Genomic DNA, 21,243 nt, shown 5'->3' on the forward strand with positions numbered 1-21,243 from the left:
GCCTTTGACTGTGTGGATCACAACAAACTGGGGAAAATTCTTAAAGAGATGGGAATACCAGACCACCTTACCTTCCTCCTGAGAAATCTGTATGCAGATCAGGCAGCAACAGTTAGAACTGGACATGGAACAGCAGGCTGGTTCCAAATAGGAAAAGGAGTATGTCAAGGCTGTATATTGTCACCCTGCTTATTTAACTTATATGCAGAGTACATCACGAGAAATGCTGGGCTGGAAGAAGCAAAGCTGGAATCAAGATTTCCAGGAGAAATATCAATAAGCTCAGATGAGCAGATGACACCATCCTTAAGGCAGAAAGTGAAGAAGAACAAAAGAGCCTCTTGATGAAAGTGAAAGAGGAGAGTGAAAAAGTTGGCTTAAAGCTCAACATTCAGAAAACTAAGATCATGGTATCTGATCCAATCACTTCATGGCAAATAGATGGGGAAACAGTGGAAACAGTGGCAGACTTCATTTTTTTAGGCTCCAAAATCACTGCAGATGGTGACTGCAGCCATGAAATTAAAAGATGCTTACTCCTTGGAAGAAAAGTTATGACCAACATAGACAGCATATTAAAAAGCAGAGACATTACTTTGCCAACAAAGGTTTGACTAGTCAAAGCTGTGGTTTTTCCAGTGGTCATGTATGGATGTGAGAGTTGGACTATAAAGAAGGCTGAGTGCTAAAGAATTGATGCTTTTGAACTGTGGTGTTGGAGAAAACTCTTGAGAGTCCCTTGGACTGCAAGGAGATCCAACCAGTCCATCCTAAAGGAAATCAGTCCTGAATGTTCATTGGAAGGACTGATGCTGAAGCTGAAACTCCAATCCTTTGGCCACCTGATGGGAAGAACTGACTCATCTGAAAAGACCCTGATGCTGGGAAAGATTGAAGGCAGGAGGAGAAGGGGATGACAGAAGATGCGATGGTTGGATGGCATCATCGACTCAATGGACATGAGTTTGAGTAAACTCTGGAAGTTGGTGATGGATGGGGAGGCCTGGTGTGTTGCAGTCCATGGGGTCACAAGGAGTTGGACACGACTGAGAGACTGAACTAAATTGAACTGAACATATTTTGAAAATTCTTAGCAATATTTTTTAGAATCTCTTTTTACTTCATTCTCTCTCCACTCTCCTTCCACAATTACAATTATAGCCATGTTAGATTTTTATTGTTGTTATTATTTCCCTTATGACTCTTAATCTTTTTTCTATATTCCATATTTTTTTTGTTCATTCTATTTATTTTTTCTAAAATATCTCTCAATTCCACAATTGTCTCTTTAGCTCTGTCTTTATTATTAATAATCTCATCCATTAATTTCTTAGTTTGGGTTATAGTACTTTTTAGTTCTAGAATTTCCTTTTAGTTATGTCTTATTTCCATTTCTCTGCCAAAATATCAACCTTGTCTTTTATTATCATTTTATTATGAGGTGGCTGTTTTAAAGTCGTGCATCTCTAGTTATTGTGTATTATCTCTTTTATTTTTTCAATCACATTATTTGTCTCCTTGAGACAAGATTATTATTTTTTTGAGACAAGTTTATTTTTTATGGATGTGTATTTTATATGGGAAAAAAAACAGAATGCTTAAGGCCTAGGATGAAACATATCTTGGGAGAATTTTTCTTTATTTTTAGCAGTCAGCTAGATTAAAAGCTGTAACAATTCCAGAGCACCTTAATGTATTTCTAAGGATTGAGAGGATTTGAATCTGTCCTCAGCCCTTTTTCTCTGATTTTCTTGGCAGACACTATATTCCAGTTTTCACCCCTCTTTCCCTTAAAGGCTCTGCTAAGCTTCAAAGTCTTTCATTTGCCTTTGCCGTCTCAGAATCAGGAAAATGTTCCTATAGAAAAAGCATCACTGGATTACCTCCTTTTTCCCAGCCTTGGCCCCATATCTTTGGCTCTCTGAGGCTTTCAAGCAAGTATTTATTTATTTTTTTCTAATTTACTGTAAAAATAAGTGGAAGTCAAGCAAGTATTTTTATCTTTGTCCAGATTTTCTAGTTGTTGTCAGGAGGCTTTTCATTATCACCTAGCCTACCACTAACAAAAGTGGAATTCCCCCAAAATAACTTTTAAATGTAACTCGGGAAACTTCCAAATGTATTGCATTGTGATTATATTAGTTATAAGATTCTGAATTAGCCACATTGCAGTGTTGAAAAAATACAACTTTTGCCCTTTGTGACAGAGACAATCAATATTCATTTGCCCTTTAATTTCCATGGATAGAACATCTGTCTCTTTTGATGGTTATATGGCCACCTAAAACATAACCTAATTTTTCCAGTCTTTCCCAGAAGTAGGTGTGCTTGAGTACTGTTTGGTAAATGGGACATGTGTGTGATTTCCAGGCAGTGTCCTGAAAGGAAAGGACACATACTTTTCCATTTCTGCTTCTGTGCTACTATCTGACTGGAGAAGCAATGGCTGGAGCTCCTTTCAGCCACCTTAGACTCTGGAGTGGCCTTGGCAGTGGAGTCCTCCAGGACAGCACAGCAGAATGAGAGGCGCCTGGCTCCGTGTCCCTGTGACCATTGTGGCAACGTTCAGTTGTCCACTTCTGGACTCCTGGGATGTTGCAGAGCAGTAAAGAGCTGTCTTACTTAAGCCTCTCTTGCTTTCTGTAACTTGTGCCTAAAATGCCCTGGGGAGGTTATCTACATGCATTAATTAAAAGAATATCTAACAAAAGATGGGACTTGGCGATTACCAAATAAGTGACATAAATCATAAGTAATATTAAAATTCACAGGAGGCAATTAGGGGCCTGTGAGTTACTTGAAGTTTTAGTGAGAGATGAAGAATTTCAGCTTCACCTTGAATGAGGGATAGGATTTACATATGCAAAAAAAAAAAAAGCGGGAATGAAGCAATGAGCAGATTAAAGACATATTCACGACCAGGTATCTGACCAAAGTGGTAGAACAAGCAGCAGGATTCTAGCTGAGGACCAGCGGGGGAATGTGGCTGGAAGACTTTGTTGGTATGTGACTGGACATGCCCTTGAAAAGAAGGCAAAACGACTGGATTCTAGTTGCTGAAAACTTACAAAGAATGAACCTGATAAACATTTAATTATTCTGATAATTGAAGTCAGATAATTGAATGGGTAGCCTTTCCCTTCTTCAAGGGATCTTCCTAACCCAGGGATTGAACCCAGGTCTCCCATAGTGCAGGTGGATTCTTTACCAGCTGAGCCACAAGGGAATCCTGAGAACACTGGAAGGGTAGCCTATCCCTTCTCTGGCAGATCTTCCTGACCCAGGAATAGAACCAGGATCTCCTGCATTGCAGGCGGATTCTTTACCAACTGAGCTATCAGAGAAGACCCTACAAAGAATGGTAAGTATTTAATTATTCTGATAATTGAAGTCATCCAAGGACTGATCCAAGCCGTGAGTTGCCACCTGAGTCAGCTTATTCTAGTGTGCTCTGCATTAACACACTTGTCAAGAGTTTGAGAACTGAGATGAAGGATTTCCAGATCATGGTGTGGAAAACCACTCAAAAAAATCCCTCAGAACTGGAAAACTGGAAAACAAGAAAAACAGTCAGTGGAATCTTTGCCACTGGGAAGACAGAAACCAAACCAAAGTGTTTGATGCAGAGGAAAATTATGATTTAAACATTTTTTGTACCCTTCCAACAGGTTTTATCATTACGTTGCCAGATGGGGAAAGTATCTGTTAGAAAAGTTTGCATTTTTTCCAGGAAGAAAACTTCATGAAGGGAAACCTGGCTTGAGAGATGCAGGCAGAAAATGCTCTGCTTATAAATTTTACTCTGAAGCATAATCTCCCATTACTAGAGGTAACTGTGGAAAAGGGGCCAGAAGAAAGCCAACTCTCCATATAAAATATGCTGACGCTTTTCCACAGAAAAGTCTCTTGCAGACATTTAAAAAAAAAATGACTAGGAAAAAGTGGAATGTTTGTTGTCACAAAAAAATAGGAAAAAACGCTGGTACGTGTGAAATGGCCTATTTTGGAAATTATCAGCACACAGACAATGCTGTCATCTCAACTGATTAGCTTCTCCTCTTTCTCCTCGGTGACTGCCTTCGGTTGTACACACGGCCTGCGGGGTTTGTGTGTCGTGGAATCTGCGTGAAGGACGAGAACAGACGCAACAGTTGTTTTCATGGAGTTTTTGACAAGCACACCAAAATACGAAAATGCTCGTTGGCGATGAAGGGACGCACTTTTGAACTTTGTTGTGAAAAGCTCTGCCTTTGTAGGTAGACATTAATACCCTATCTTAAATTTACTGTCAACTTCTTCAATAAAGCCAGCCAAAGTAACTTGAGACAGAGCCCATTTCCCCCAGAACCCTCCCCTTCTCTTACTCCAGAGGTTAACCGAGCACACGGCTGCCCAGTGGGCCTGCGCGCGGCTGGGGCTGTTTGAGGGCCGCTGGCTGGTGCGCGCAGCAGAGGTGATGCAGACACCGGCCTGGGGCTTCGTCCGCCCCGCCCCGCCCCCGGGCAGCTAGTCCAGCGGCTGCGGGAACAAAGGCTCCAGGCTTCCTCCTGTCTGAGCCCCGCCTCATTTAACTGCCGTTTGTCCTTCCATGCTCGGAGGCCCTGGGAGCTTAGTGTGTGGTGGGAGCAGGACTCCCCCGACCCCTCATGGAAGGAGGCCCTGGGCTTAACCCAGAGCCCACCCTCCAGTCGCTGTAGGCTTTTCCCTGGATACATAGGAGTTTCCAGAGTTATAACGGGGGAGAGCCTGGAGACTGAAATGGAGAGGAGGGCTAAATCGGGCCTAACGCAGTAGAAAATGGCTTCAGTTACTAAGCATTACTAATATTAGTTATTTTCATAATAATTTTTTTCAGTCGTAAGTACCTGCTATGTTTTACATCAGTGCTCCCCAACCTTTTTGGCACCAGGAGCTGGTTTTGAGGGAGACAGTTTTCCCATGAACTGGGTTGGTGGGGGTGGCTTCAGGATGGCTCAAGGACATTGCACGCATTATGCGTTTTATTTCTGTTATTGTTACATCAGCTCCAACTCGGGTCATCGGGCATTAGATCCCAGAGGTTGGGGACCGCTGTGCTAGGTCTGATGTTGAACACTGGATATAAAAAGACGATTTCTGTACAGATCTGACCTCAAAATAGTAATGAAGATGGTTCATTCCAAGGAAAGAGCGGTTCAAGGAGAGGAGTGACCCAGTCTGTCTTGGGTGGGGTGAGCTCATGGACTCCTCAGGCTGTAGTCCTTAGCACATAGGTTTTGAAAGAGGAGGAGGTGTTCGCTTGGCAGGCGAGGAACCCATTCCTGTTGAATAAGTTGTGAATCCTGGGCTCAGCTGAGACTGAGGCTCAGAGAAAGGCAGGTCCTCACATGTGCCGCTGAGCTTGGATTTTATCCTGAAGGTGACTTAAGCCGCTGTAGGACTTAAGTTGAGGAGGGAGCACAAGGGCTTTGCTTTGGGAAGCACATCCAGGTACAGAGTGGGGAATGGTTTAGAACCTGAAAACCAGGCAGGGAGCTCTGCTCTCAGAGTCTAGGGAGATGAGAGCCGAGGGTCCCTGCGGCAAGTCTGAGACCATGAGGACAGACAGGCGGGGCTGGCAACACTTGTGCGTGATGGGAGACGGGGTGGGCAGGCTGGAGTCCTGGTGCCCAGAACGCAGGTGAGGAATCATCCTTGGATGAGTTGGGGCCGAGACATCCCAGGGAGAATCAGAGTGGCAGCAGGTGCCAGCTGGTCCGTACAGGCTGCGCTCTGAGTGCCCCGCGTCCTCAGCGCCCCAGCCCCGCCCCACCCGGTGCTCTTCCACCCTGGTTTCAGGTCCAAACCGAGGCGGGGGATGGGTCCTCGCGGAACTGCAGCGTGAACACGGGCTCTAAGGGCGGTCTCGCCCTTGATCGGCACACACTTCACCTCTCTGCTGAGCAGCACAGGGTGCAGTCTGCTGCCCGTGAGAAGTCTGAACTGCGGTGCAGACTTCAACATCCCTGAGCTACAAACCGCCACTGAAGTCACAGGGGTCCCAAGTGAATTCCTACATGTCCGGTCCCCTGGAGACCCAGGGACAAGGCACAGAGCCTCCCCTCAAGTAGCTCAGATCAAGTGGCTTAATTGGGGAAAATGACCTTACAGTAGTTCAGGAAATATGTACATGATTAAAAGAAGCATAGGGAGAAAGAACGTGTAGGGAACTAATTTAGAGGAAGAAGGGGTTGCGAAGAGAAGCCCGGAAACATGGACCCTTGAGGAGACACCAGCAGGGAAGGAATCCTTGGGATGAGTGAGAACCAGCCCAGGAGGAGGGTGAGGCTCAGGCACGAAGGGCAAAGAGCTGCTGCAGAATGTCTGTCCCCCTCCTCATCCGACTGTGGAAATCTCACCCTCATTGAGACAGCGTGTGGGACTGACTAGCCCAGGAGGACAGAGCCTCGTGGTGGGAACGGTGCCTTCCAGAAGGACCCAAGAGCTCCTGGCTCCTGCCTCCACATGAGGACACAGGGAAGATGCCTCTGCAAGCCAGGAAGCAGGTCCTCGCCAGACACGTCAGCGTTCAGACCTGTAAGACACAAATGTGTGTTGTTAAGCCACCGAGCCCAGGGTTTGTTGTTGCAGCAAGAAAAGGAACCAACGTGGTGGGGAGGGCAGTGGTGCCCCCAGGCCAGGCGCCCACAAAGCTAAGCTGACCACATCTGAGCATTGCGGCCGGACCGCGTGGAGGTCACAGAGGAACCTACAAGGCTGTCTTAGGGGCTTGTTGACTTTGGCAAGAAAACCACAGGAAAAACTTTGGAGGAAACACACGTGTGACAAGGGGAAGAGACAGTTTGGTTCCTCTGGGGAGCTCTGCTGAGAAGCAGCGAGAAAGGGTAGAAAGCAACCAGGCTGAGAGGACAGTTGAGAGTGTTTCACATGCATTTGACTTCCTATTTATCCCCCAGATGTAAATCATTTGAACATGTTAACAGCCTGAGGTAACAGCGAACAGTGAAAGAATGCTGAAGCCTCAGGAGAGATGAGTGAACCCACAGAAGAGGAGGGAAGGGAGCCAGCAGGGAGGGAAGGTAAGGAGGAGTCAAGATGCTCAGCTGAGCTCACGTGCCCCCCGCCCTCCATGGTCCTCTGAGAGACTCGCTCATCGGCCAACTTGAAATCCTGGGTGTTTACAGCCCCTTGGAGAATTGTAAGAGTAGGAAAATGGAAAGTGGAAAAAGCTGTAACAATTGCTGTCCCTTCAAGTCTCGTATCTGTGACCTCTTTCAAGTTTACCGTTGCTCATGAGATGGAATGGGTTCACATAGATACGAAAGAGCAGTTCATGTATTAATCTGTTTCGGCTGGAAAAATTCAAAAGCAAATGAGGCCTTTGTGAAAATCTTCCTCTTTCAAAACCAAACCAATACTTGCTCTGTGTGTTCCTTGTTAGAGGAAGGAGGCTTGGGCACCCTCTGCCGCAAAGCTTCGACAGAGCAGGGGCAGCGTGGTCGGAAGACAGGGCGAAGCTGGTGCGGAAGGAACGGCAGGGGTCTCGACAACAACCAGGTCTGGTTCACTGAGCAGCCCTTGTATTTCATTCCGCTTTCCTGACAGATTTGTGGTTGTCTGTTCTCATTTTATTTCAGCCCGTATGCTTTAAATAGGTGAGTTTTGCTTCTCTTCTACATTTCCAGCTAAATGAATTCTGTTTTTATCCAAGTGAAAACGTACTGGTGATCAGAGTATGTCTGTTCTAGACAGAGTTCATTGCTGAGCGATTCCTTGGGTGGTCTCACCTTGGAGTCTTCAACTGCTGTCCAGGTGAGAGAGGGGATTCCTATTGAGGGGTCTCTGAGCTGCTCTTCAGTCAGGTTTTATGGGTTGTTTCCCTTAAATGACTGGAGAACAAGAGGTCCTGGTTTAACAAAACAAAATATTATATTAGGACCACTTGTCTCTTTGGTTTTATGTTAACAATGTCCCTATTTTCTGATTCAGCCATATAGTAAGTTTTCCTTTCAGAAAAAAAGTGCTTTCTGTTTGCTATACAACATTGCGTGTGTAGTCAAAGATAACGTAAGTGCACTGAAAACTGTCTTAAGAGGACAGATGTTAAGTATTCTTAAAGTCACTGAGTCATGTCCGACTTATTGTGAGCCCATGGACTGTAGCCCACCAGGCTCCTCTGTCCATGGGATTTTCCAGGCAAGAATACTGGAGTAGGTTACCATTTCCTTCTCCAGGGGATCTTCCTGACCCAGGGATTGAACCCAGGTCTCCCACATTGCAGGCAGGAGCTTTACTGTCTGAGCCACAGGGACCTATTATCTAAGTATTCTTACCACAATAAAATTTTTAAATTTTATATGGTATTTTTTTCAACTCAACAGGAATTTCTATCCTTCTCTGTCTTTAAATTTTTTCAGATTAAAGTCAGCAGCAACACATAAATTAGTTTTAGCTTTCTTTTATATTCTTAAATCTAAACTTTTTCCAAGCTTTAAACCTTTTTACTGTATTGGAGTACAGTCCACGTAGTTGAAGCTGTGGTTTTTCCAGTGGTCATGTATGGATGTGAGAGTTGGCCCATAAAAAAGGCCGAGTGCCAAAGAATTGATGCTTTTGAAATGCGGTGCTGGAGAAGACTCTTGAGAGTCCCTTGGACCGTAAGGAGATCAAACCAGTCAACCCTAAGGGAAATCAACACTGAATACTCACTGGAAGGACTGATGCTGAAGCTGAAGCTCCAATATTTTGGCCACCTGATGTGAGGAGCTGACTCATTGGAAAAGAAGTTGATGTTGGGAAAGATTGAAGGCAGGAGGAGAAGGGGGTGACAGAGGATGAGACAGTCGGATGGCATCACAGAGTCAATGGGCATGAGTTTGAACAAACTCTGAGAAGGGTGAAGGACAGGGAAGCCTGGCATGCTGCAGTCCATGAAGTTGCAAAGAGTCGGACGTGACTTAACAACTGAACAACAACAATAGCCGATTGACATTGTTGTGGTGGTCTCAGGTTAGCATGGAAGGGTCTCGGCCACACACATATGTGCATCCAGTCCCCCTCGAAGCCCGCTCCCATCCAGGCTGGCACACAGTGTTGATGGGTCCTTGCTGGTTACCCATTTTGAATTTAGCTGTGTGTACACGACCTTACCAGTCTCCTAACTATCCCTTCCCCTTGGCAATCCTAAGTTCATTCTCTAAGTCTTGGAGTCTTGCTGTTTTATAAGTCAGTTCATTTGTATCGTTTCCGCTTAGACTCCATGTGTAAGGGATGTCATGCAGTGGCTGTCCTCTGTATAAGGGAGTCATGCAGTGGCCTCCTCTGTCTGACTCACTTCACTCAGTGACGCTCTCCAGGTCCATCCATGTAGCTACAAATGAAATCATTTCATTCTTGTTAACAGCTGAGTAACATTCTGTCATAAATGTATACCACATCTTCTTTATCCAGTCCTCTGTTGATGGACATTCAGGTGGCTCCCATGTCTTAGCTACTGTAAGCAGTGCTGCAATGAACACTGGAGTGCATGTGTCCTTTTGGATCATGTTTTTCTCCGGATAGATGCCCAGGAGTTGAATTATAGGGTCATATGGTAGCTCCACTTTTCATTTTTCAAGGAATCTCCTTACTGTTCTGTGGCCACATCACCCTGACTTAATTCTCACAAACACACAGCATTATGAGAGACAGCTCAGGGAGAACTCGTGAAAGAGCAACTCCCTGAGAAAATGCTGAGTGCGGACTTACTGAGAACTTATCTGACATTCAGTAACGGAGCTCAGCAAAGCAATAGTAAAGCTTTGAAGATAAGGAAGTCTGTTCTGTATGCAGAGCATCTGCTGAGGCGATGTGTCAGCCAAGGTATCTATCTTAAGAGCATGAGAAAGGGCAGATAAGGAAAGGGGAAGACAGAACAGTCCCCTTGAGAAACCAGCAGCCTTTGTGTTCCCACACCATTCTCCAGAGCGGCTGTCCAGTCTGCATTCCCACCAACAGTGCAGGAGGGTCTCCTTCTCTCTGCAGCCTCTCCAGTACTTGTTGTTCGTGGCTTTTTTGATGAAAGCCCTTCTGACCGGTGTGAGGTGACGTGTCGGTGCAGTTCTGTTCTGCATTTCTCTAATAACTAGCAAGGTTGAACTGCTTTGCAAGCGCCTACTGGCCATCTGTATGTTCTTTTGGAGAAAAGTCTTATTCAGGTCTTATTCTGCCTATTTTTCTTTATCTAACAAGGTCTATATCCTGAGTTCATTTTAAAGCTAGTTTTGCTGAACTTCTTTTAGTTTCCATACTTTGAATGTGTCATTTTGCCTCCTCTGGCCTCAACTGTTTCTGAAGAGATGTTAGCATTATCTGAATGTTTTAGGGTGAGTAGACTTTCTGACGGAGAAGGCGATGGCAACCCACTCCAGTGTTCTTGCCTGGAGAATCCTAGGGATGGGGGAGCCTGGTGGGCTGCCGTCTATGGGGTCGCACAGAGTCGGACACAACTGAAGTGACTTAGCAGCAGCAGCAGCAGCAGCAGCAGACTTTCTAAGGCTGCTTTCAAGTTTGAGGCTGTCTTGGGCTGCCAACATCTTGGCTGTGATATAGCTACACGTGTATTTCTTGGTTTTTATCCTTTCTTTGCCTTTAATTTTTCTGACAGGTAGATCAATATTTTTCATCATGTTTGGGAAGCTATTAGTTCTCTCTCTGAACAATATCCCACTTTCTCCCTCTTCTCCTCTACTGTTTCCATCGCACTTATGCTAAGCGCCTAGCCAAGCCTCAAACGCCTCTGCATCCCCGCTCTGCGTGATCGCTCCTGATCTTCCTTCTGCCAGTGCAGACCTACCGGTGAGCCTTCAGGGACGTTCTCGTTTGGTTATTATCACTTTCATCTCCAATATTTTCACTTTATTCTTTTCAATGACTTCTCTTGATTCATGTTCTCTGTTTAATGAGACATTGTCATCCTGCTTGAGTTTCTTAGGCAGGGTTCCATTTGGTTCTTTGGACATCTTTCTTGCAGCTGCATTGAAGTCTCTAAGTCTACACTCTGGGCCCCTCAAAGGCAGTTTCTCTTGCCTGCTTTTCTTCTCTTGCCCTGTGTATGGACCACACTTTCCTGTCTGTTGCATATCTCAGAATTTTTGGTTAAAAACAGAGGATCTCAGATAATACACTGTAGCAACCGCACACTGACTCACCTCCGGGTGGTGTTTGCTTGGTGGTTTGTCTTGTTCTTGGCTGAGCCAGTTCCCTAAAGTCTGTCTCCCCACCAGCTTGCCCCTGAACGTCGAGTGCAACCCCTAGTATCTCCAACCAGATTTCCGCCATCTTCTAGTCTGGCTGCCTAAGTTTCCCCTCTGGGTCAGCCCAGGTCACCTTCTGGTCAATGGCTGTGTTTAAGTCAGTGACATTTTTCACCCTTTAACACGTTACATGACTGGGGCTCAGAGGCAGCTAACGCAGCTCGCTAAGCTCACCTTTTCTGCCTCCTGTTCATCCAGAGAGCAGCAGCCTGTGCCTTTCCTTGCTGACCTCTCCTGGGGGACACGGTGGGAGGCAGGAACGGTCTTCCAGGCCACCAGGCCTGCCTTGCTGTCCCTCACAGGCCGGGCTGCCTAGGAGTTACCCCTGGGTCAGAGCAACTTGGTCAGTTTTGGTCACAAGGCCCGCGTCCCGGTGTGACTGCTGCCCTGGTGATGGTCTGTGACTCCTGCCCTGGTGATGGTCTGTGTGTGGCCAGGAAATGCGTTCATGTCTGCTGCTTGCGACACGGGCTGCTTGCCGGCACCCAGCCTCGCCCCTTCCCTCCAGGTCATCTGAGAAGCTTCTGGAGGCTCTGCCACCTTGCTCACACTGTGGTGCTACCAGCCCCCTGGTAGCTTCCCCCTGCCCAGACCCCCATGGCTACTGACTCCGCTTTGGCAAGGGGCCCTCCAGGCTCCTGTGCCCTGCGGGCGGGACTCCTGTGCATCGTGCCCTGCCTTCTGCCAGTCCCGCTGCACCAGTGCAGGGGTGGAGAGCCGACCTCTCTTCCTGCAGCGTCACGCATGCTCTGCAAGTGGGAGCCCTGAGGGGAATGAGGGAGCTGGGGTGTGGACCCCAGGCTCAGCTTGCTGTGCCGGGGAAAGCTTCCCTCCTCCAGGTGGGAGCCGAGGGGGGAGAGGCTTCTGCAATGTGGTGCAGGAGGAGTTGCCAGCGAGGGCACCTCATCCTCCCAGGGAGGGAAACACAGCCCTGCCTGAGAAGTGGGGGCGAGGGCGCCTGTGTGGTTGGCTGCCCCTGCCAAGGACGCAGCCTCCGCAAGACAGGGCCTGAGGACCGAGAGTGATCCGCCTGCTCATGGTTCAAATGTCCTTACGTTAACATGGTAAGAAGCAGGCAGAGAAACTGTAAGTCATTCTGGCCGATGCCCGGTGAGGCTCAGTCAGAATCATGACGGGAAGCCACTACAGACACTTACATCTCAGCAACGCGTGCTTTTGCAGAGCTTTAGTACACTAGTCCCAGTTTCCTCACCAGGAGTTTGCCTGGAGGCTCAGATGGTAAAATCGTCTGTTTGCAATGCTGGAAACTGGGGTTCGATCCCTGGGCCAGGAAGATCCCCTGGAGAAGGAAACAGCAACCCACTCCAGTACTGTTGCCTGGAAAACTCCATGGATGGAGGAACCTCACAGGCTACAGTCCATGGAGTTGCAAAGAGTCTCAAATGACTAAGCGACTCCGCTCTAATTTTTAGTAGTCTAGTTTCAATTTCCTCAATTTCCTAAGGAGGCGAGAGCTTTGACGGGACCCCGGAGAGACGAGAGGGAACATGCAGGGCAGGGTGGGCTTCCCCTGGGGACACCCTGAGGCCCCAGGTGGCTCAGCCCACACAGGGGTCCCAGGCAGCTCTGAGAAGAAAGGCACAGAGCCAGAAGTCATGATGACGTGCTCAAAAGTGCGCCCATGACTGACTCCAATAAATCAAGAGTCTCCTGCTTTCTTGGATGAAAAATCTGCAAATGTTGTGAAGCTAGAATTTCTTCTGTCTGGAAAATAAAATCATAAATCCTGGTTGTGCATGTCAGTTCACCCAAAGGAAGTTCAGAAGCACTCTCTTTGGCTTGGTGTGTAGCAGTGTCTGGCTTAGACGAGGCTTCCAGAAATGCACTGCTTTTCAGGGAAGATGGAACCCAGCAGAGCCAAGTCCCTTGCTCTGTTGACGAGGCCCAGAAAGGTGAAATAATTTTCTGTGATCCTCCAGGCATGCAGGCCTGTCCAGCTCTGGTCGTTTTATCTGATAGATGAGGAGCCGGAGGGCACTGCATCCCACAAGCGCAACTCGGCCAACAGGCCTGAAAGCCGAGACAGTTGCCCTGCAGCAGAGACCGTGTCGACTCACATCTGCCCTGTAGCAGAGACTGTCAGACTCAGCCAGGCTGGTCGGGAGGAGGTTTAAGATCAGAGTGAAATCTTGAAGCTTAACATGTGAGCAAGACTACTGTACTTGCCTGCTCGGACTTTAAGTTTTAAAACTCACTGCTCTAGGTTAAAGCCTTGAAAGCTGGTATTAAACTGTGACTACCGTTAAGAGCTTGATGTTAAAGATTTTGTTGGATTGAAGCTTACCTAGTTGAGGGATGCTTGGGAAAGGCTCAGCATAAGGAAGATCCAGGGAGAAGTCCTGGAGCAGGTGGCGAGGATGCAGGTAGGGAGACAGAGCAGGGCTGTCAACAGGAGCCAGACCCGCGTCCGCAGCTGCTGACTCCCGCCGGTCCTTGCTCTATGCTGGACAGTTCTTACTAATGCTTCATTTTGTTTAACCTTCACAGCAGCCTGTGTCAATGATGTTATTGTTGTCTTTCATTCTGCAGCCCAGGACCTCTGCCTTGTCCATGGCAAAGCACAGGGACCAGATATTATTGGATAAACTCAGGTTATGTTCTGGGCCAAAAGGCATGCTCCACTGCATCGCCAAGGCAGGCAAATGCAATGATTCTCCCCAATGCCAACTCCTCAGACTATCATCTCCCAGGCGAAAATCTTTATAAATGGCTCTCAATGACACTGAAACTCACAGCCAAGTCACAGCCAATGCTATAAGAAAAGCCACGTGCAAATCCATCTCGATCGCTAGGAAAATAGACTTAAGTACCAGGCTTAGCATCAGATCCTTGGTTTCATTTAGGGGATGGAAGGGAGCTTTGTGTGCTCCCTCTAAGTTGATCCCAGGACGTGATGTCCATTTGGGAGTAGGCAGCGTGCCAACAGCTGCCTCCCTGCAGTCTCCAGCCCCTCAGACGCCTTCTGGAAACTGGCCTGAGAGAGGGAAGCTTGGCAGCGCTGGCGGTCCTGGCCTCCATCCCTGCCAGGCGTCCCGCAATGGGGCCGTGCTCTACACGCGGCAGGTGCGTGCAGGCTGAGCTGAGTTCTGGTTGTAAGAGCAAACAGAAAGAAATTCTTTTTAATTTTCAAAATGTTTCCCTCTCCTGGAAATAAATAAAACTCGAGCCTGGGAGAAGGTCTTCACTGAGCCTTAATGGTTTCCCCTTGTTGTGCGAGGCACTGGGAACTCTGAGTGGAAGGAAGACCCCAAGGGGGAAGAAGACCCCCTACCACCCCCAGTGAGTGAGATGTCCAGGAAAGGGCTTCACTTGCACCAAACTCTTTTTTACATCAGGGATAGAGAAATAGTGCCTGAAATACCTGAGTAACTATCTTCATTTCATCTTAGTTTCAAACACCTAATCTGTGACTAAAGAAAAAATGATGAAGAGAAAGGAATCAATCTGGGTGACCAGCTGGTGTCTGAACACAGGTGCATCGAAAGCACTCCTGTGACCTCAGCGCCTCTCCCTGGATACGCCCACCCCAGGCAACTCCAAGCCTCCACCGGAGACCTCAAGGCGGCCCCAGCAGCACAGGAGAATTGAAGGATGGAGGCCTTGGCTTTCATGCCCCTGGGATGGGGCAATTCTGGGGCACACCCCAGACATTCACCACAATAATCTGCTTATTAATGACCTTCTCTTCCCTGTGTCTCCTCCCTGTGACCCCATCAACAACTCCGGGGCCACCTCCCAAACAAACTGGCTGCTCAGAGTTAGCTGCAGAGTTATTTGTGACAGAGAGAAAAAGCTATAATTTCCTACTGATGAACCAAGAAGGGTGTTGTTAAGAAACAGTGCCTGCTATTTTCTTCAAGGACTGTTTGGTTTTTTTTTAACCCAAAGCTTTTAATTTAAAAAAAAAAAAGCTTATTTTTAATTGGAGGATAATTGCTTTACACTACTGTGTTGGCTTCTGCCGTGCAACAGCGCGAGTGAGCCTTGAGTGTACACGCTCCCTCCCCGTTGGACCTCCCCCAGCCTCACACCTCGAGGTTGTCGCAGAGCTGAGTTGAGCTCTGTGTCTGCAGGGCAGCCTCCCGCTGGCTGTCTCCTTTACACACGGAGGTGTGTGTCTGTCAACACTGTTCTCACAATTCAGCTCACCCTCTCCTTCGCCTGCCGTGTCCGCAGTCTGCTCTCTATGTGTGTGTCTCTACTCCTGCCCTTCAAATAGCTTCATCAGTACCAACTACTTTTTGATTGGCTTTTGTAGCATTTTCACTGTCACTCAAAGCCATGTGAATGTATGAAAGTGAAAGCAAAGTCGCTCAGTCGTGTCCGACTCTGTGCGACCCCATGGACTGTAGCCCACCAGGCTCCTCCGTCCATGGGATTTTCCAGGCAAGAATACTGGAGGGGGTTGCCATTTCCTTCTCCAGGGGATCTCCCCGACCCAGGGATTGAACCTGGGTCTCCCGTATTGTAGGCAGATGCTTTACCATCTGAGCCACCAAGAATATATAAAACATAAACATATTTTAAAAATCCAATTAACTGACCAAAAAGTATTCAAGAAGTTAAATGTTAGAGTTCTCAGTCCTTCTCCAGGTGGCCTTGAGGGACCCCATGGTCTGGGAGATGAAGCCACTTTTGTGTGGCAAAAAAAAAAAAAATCCCTGTTTCAAACTTACGGGGAAAACTGACGCACATAAGTTGAGCAAATCTTAAGTATATGAGTGAATTTTACACACACACATCCCCCTGGATCCAACTACCAGATCAACACACAGATCCTTTCTGACATTCCCGACCCTCAGAGGCCTCAGCTCTGACCCCTGCTGCCACAGTGAGCATCGTCTGTTCTCACACCTGGTGTCTCTGGGCTCGTCCTCGGTGGGCAGTCTGGGGCCTGGTTTCCTCCCCGTTCGTCACATCGTGTATGTCAGCCATCTCTCCTCTTTGCTGCTGTAGATTATCCCAGGGCCAACAACAGCACAGGCAACCTCTCTCTCCTATTCTTCATGAATATGAGATTGCTTTTAATTTGGGGATGCTATTAAAAGGCCGCTAAGAGTACTGTCCATGTGCCACGGTGGACACACGCACACACACTCATCTCGGGTGCCACCGTGGATGGAGCCAGTGCGTTACCCACAGACGTGGTTTTGGTCTTCAGTAGCCTCTCCAAGTGGTTTTCCAAGTGGCTTGTACCAACTTACACTCTTACCAACAAACAACGTGAGTTCCCTACCCCACCTCCTTGCTAAGACTCGGTTCTGTTGGTGTTTTTAATTTCAGCCATTTCTTTGAGTATATAGAACATTTCTTTGATAAATAGTGATAAGTAAGTAGTTTAATCACATTTCCATATGCTTATTAGCCACTTGGGTATCCTCTTTTGAAAGCAAGTGAAGAACACGTGGCTTTAATTCTAAATAAAATAGTATTATATTACATTATGCTGTGTTCAGTCGCTAAGTCGTGTCTGACTCTTTGTGACCCCATGGGCCATGGCATGCCGGGCTTCCATTTCCTTTACCATCTCCCAGATTTTGCTCAAACTCATGTCCATCTTGTCTCAGATCACTTCATGAAATTAAAAGATGCTTGCTCCTTGGAAGAAAAGCTATGACAAACTACACAATGCATAAAAAGCAGAGACATCACTTTGCCAGCAAAGATGTGGCTTTTGCAGTAGTATAGGTTTGTCACAGCCTTTCTTCTGAGGAGCAAGCATCTTTTAATTTCATGTCTGCAGTCACTGTCTGCATTGATTTTAAAGCCCAAGAAAATGAAATCTGACACTGTTTCCACTTCTTCCCTATGTATTTGCCATGAAGTGATGGGACCGGATGGCATGATCTTAGTTTTTTGAATGTTGAGTTTTAAGCCAGCTTTTTCTCTCTCCTCTTTCACCTTCATCAACAGGCTCTTTAGTTCCTCTTCACATTCTGCCTTTAAAGTGGTATCATTATGCCCTCAACAAAAATGGTCCATGAAAAATAATAGATGTCAAACACATCTCATTTTCAAAATTTACCTGAAAGTTTCAAAAATGAATTTCCTTGCTCAAGAATGTCACCCTGAAAATTCTTAGGCTAATAACCTGACAGTGAGCCGTCCTGTGTCCGAGTGATCATAAATGCTGAGCCGCTGAAACCCACCCTTGAGAGCTTGCCTGGGAATGGCTCAGCCTGGTCTGACAGCACAGCCTTCGCTCCAGTCGTCTGCGGTCCTGTCAGCACGTGACTGTGGTAGATCACGTGGGTGTGCAGGGCGCAGGGACTCTCTTGTGGAGGAGTTCACAGCTTGTGGCTGCCGCACTTGACTTACAGACATGGGGCCTCTGCTTCCCTCCCGCCTCACCTGTCTCTCAGAAAACGGCTTCTGTTCCAATTTCCAGAGCACCTTGCTGTCCAGACACAACCTCCCTGTGATGCAGTGTATTCCTGCAGTGACCTCTGGGACAGGTGACAGGCCTGACGTGGATTATCCCCTCAGTGAAGCAAAAAGAAACAAAGAGCAGGCTCCTGGCCAATGTGAACCTGAAGGGCATGTGTGATGGGCTGTAGAAAGGTCCATGCATCTCTAACTCCAGCAGCTTTGGGGGAAGCATCTTGGCCTCCCTCCTCTCTGCCCCAGGCAGCACCAGGTGGACCCATTCCTCCAGGCAAGACTTTCAGCATTACCCACCCCCAGCTCAAGGGCTCGAAGAGGCCATGAGCAGAAGAGACCCCAAGAGAGACAGAGAGGCTGGACGCATGGGTGAGAAGCCGTGTTAGTGGTAGCTCCTCTGGCCTTAGCCAAGAGGGTCAGACAGCGGCCTGTCCTTCTGCACATCTGACCTGGAGCCATATGCAAGAGAAAACAGCGGTGTTAATGCCCTAACTTTTGTGGTGGTTTGTTACAGAGCAGTAAATAACCAGAACATGCTGTGGTGGGGTGGGGTGCTGTCCACCCACGTGCTTTTCTGAATGCAGAATACAGCAGGGAACAGACACCTAACCACTGGTTTCATCTCAGAAGAGGCATTAAGATCTCCGCCTGGGGCTCAGTGACATCCTACCACCTGTGCTCCTCCTGTGATAAGTGACATAAGCCTCAGGAGTGGGCATCGTGGGAGCTGAGCAGGGCCTCCGATCGGACAGCTGTGGGCTCCATCAGCTCCTCCAGCAAAGTGAAGACCGAGGTTTTCAGCTTCCCCCTTAGAGACTGTGATACACGTGTGCAGTGAAGGCCTTGATCAATGACATCCTGGCAACCAATGGGTCTACTTACAGGCGAGTCTTCTTTTTAATGACTTCTAGCTTGAGGCATGAGGATGACATCTTCTGGGCTGTATTTGAATCAGAGGCTGACCCGATGAAGGTGCTGGGTGCCTGCTCACCTGGAGGCTCTGTGTCTGTAGCCCTAGCAGGACCCCTCCCGGAGGGTCAGAGGAGGAAAGACATCATCTGTCAAATTTCTTTTGCAGCTGCAAGATGTTCAACATCACAAAGATTTAGCGGCTTTTGCAGAACAAATTACTTCAAACCTTAGGGGCTTCAAACAAGCACTTGATGTTGCTTTTACACAGAGCTGGGGGCAGGAATTTGGTAGGAGCACGGCTAAGCACCTTTCACTTAGGGTCTTTAATGTAGTTATCCCCATTGGCAGCTGAGGCCACAGTTGTTTGGGGGCCTGTAGGAAATGGCAACCCACTCCAGTATTCATGCCTGGAAAATCCCATGGACCGAGGAGCCTGGTGGGCTACAATCCATGGGGTGACAAAGAGTCAGACACGACTGAGCGACTTTTGTGTGTGTGTGTGTGTGTAATGAAAAGGAAAAAAGAGGAATGAGTTTTTCTCTTTCCCTTTCCTGAGAACAAAGAATATAAAAAGAACAGTGAGTAGGCCTGAATGGTCCTACTTTTTTCACTTTAACTGCACCTAACGCTGTATGTCTATAACTAAATTTGCTTTTCTGCCCCCAGCTCTGCAGAAGCTGCACTTCGCACCTACTTTCCTTTGACTCTGTGCTAAGTGCGTCCCCTACCTGGTGTTCACCCTTACACCACTCTGCCTCCTGGAGTTACATACCAGAAAGAAGGTGCAGAGCCACCAAACTTCCAGACCCAACGACGGCTTACTCCTGACAGCCTATGACTCTTTGAAACAATGCAAGAGGCAGAAATAAAGATCCTATCCCCTTTGTTCCTCATCACTGATTCCTGCCTGCGAGCCCTGCCTTCTATAAGCCCCTGGACTCCTCATGGGGGTGGGGGGCACAGTTCTTGAGGCACGCGCCTACTGGGTTCCCCTCTCAGTCCACTGAGAACTAAAGCCACCTTTCTATTTCCTCCAAACTCTGTCCCTGTATTTTTCATTCTCGTTCGGTGGACAGAGAAGGCCAATTTTGGCCACCGACAGGCCCTGGAGCCAGATGCCCATTGAGAGCTTACTCCTGGGATTTCTCTGGGTGTGGAACAGAGGCCCAAATCATTGCGGATGGCTCAGGGTAACTCCTCACATGGCCTCTGTCGGCTCCCCAATGGAGTGTCCCAGGAGAACCAGGTGGAAACCATGGTAACCCAGATCTTAAACATTAAAAAGTCAGAGTTGATTTTTAAGGACAAATTGGCAGACAGTATAAAAATACAGTGAATAAAAATTTAAAGAGCAAAATTATTTCATGAACTTACCGTTCAGTTCAGTCACTTGGTTGTGTCCGACTTCTTGCGACCCCATGGACAGACTTCCCTGTCCATCACCCACTCCCAGAGTTTGCTCAAACTGATGTTCATCAAGTCAGTGATGCATCCAGCCATCTCATCCTCTGTCATCCCCTTCTCCTCCCACCTTCCATCTTTCCCAGCATCAGGGTCTTTTCCAGTGAGTCAGCTCTTTGCATCAGGTGGCCACATCAGTATTAGAGCTTCAGCATTAGCATCAATTCTTCTGATGAATATTCATGACTGATCTCCTTTAGGATGGACTAGTTTGATCTCCTTAGAAGACTCTCAAGACTCTCAAGAGTCTTCTCAACACCACAGCTCAAAAGCATCAATTCTTCGGCTCTCAGTTTTCTTTATAGTCCAACTCTCACATCCATACATGACTTCTGGAAAAAACATAGCTTTGACTAGCCAAACCTTTGTTGGTAAAACAATGTCTTTGCTTTTTAACCTGCTTTCTAGATTGGTCATAGCTTTTCTTCCAAGGAACAAGCATCTTTTAATTTCATGGCTGCAGTCACCATCTGCAGTGATTTTGGAGCCCCCAAAAATAAACTCTGTCACTGTTTTTATTGTTTCCCCATATATTTGCCATGAAGTTATGGGACCAGATGCCATGATCTTAGTTTTTTGAACTTGAGTTTTAAGCCAGATTTTTCATTCTCCTCTTTCACTTTCATCAAGAAGCTCATCAGTTCCTCTTTGCTTTCTGCCATAAAGGTGGTATCATCTGCATATTTGAGCTTATTGATAATTCTCCCAGCAATCTTGATTCCAGCTTGTGCTTCATCCAGTCTGGGATTTCACATGAAGTACTCTGCATATAAGTTAAATAAGCAGGGTGACAATATACAGCCTTGACATACTCCTTTCCCAATTTGGAACCACTCTGTTCTTCCATGTCCAGTTCTAACTGTTGCTTCTTGACCTGCATACAGATTTCTCAGGAGGCAGGTAAAGCAGTCTTGTACCCCTTGGAAGAAAAGTTATGACCAACCTAGATAGCATATTCAAAAGCAGAGACATTACTTTGCCAACAAAGGTCCGTCTAGTCAAGGCTATGGTTTTTCCAGTGGTCACGTTTGGATGTGAGAGTTGGACTGTGAAGAAAGCTGAGTGCCGAAGAATTGATGCTTTTGAACTGTGGTGTTGGAGAAGACTCTTGAGAGTTCCTTGGACTGCAAGGAGATCCAACCAGTCCATTCTGAAGGAGATCAGCCCTGGGATTTCTTTGGGAGGAACGATGCTA

At 47.2% G+C, this 21,243-nt stretch overlaps 1 protein-coding gene across 1 annotated transcript in view; it reads left to right on the forward strand.

Annotated features, from left to right (window-relative positions):
• Positions 1-7,281: 7,281 nt before the first annotated feature.
• Positions 7,282-21,243, forward strand: part of VIPR2 (vasoactive intestinal peptide receptor 2) — a 112,940-nt gene continuing 98,978 nt past the window's right edge. Inside the window, exon 1 of the mRNA XM_010829350.1 lies at positions 7,282-7,536. Within this exon, the coding sequence (XP_010827652.1) occupies positions 7,282-7,536 (255 nt within the window). The remainder of the gene's footprint in view (positions 7,537-21,243) is intronic.

This window comes from Bison bison, unplaced genomic scaffold, assembly GCF_000754665.1.
Source record: "Bison bison bison isolate TAMUID 2011002044 unplaced genomic scaffold, Bison_UMD1.0 scf7180017864503, whole genome shotgun sequence".
NCBI lineage: Eukaryota > Metazoa > Chordata > Mammalia > Artiodactyla > Bovidae > Bison > Bison bison.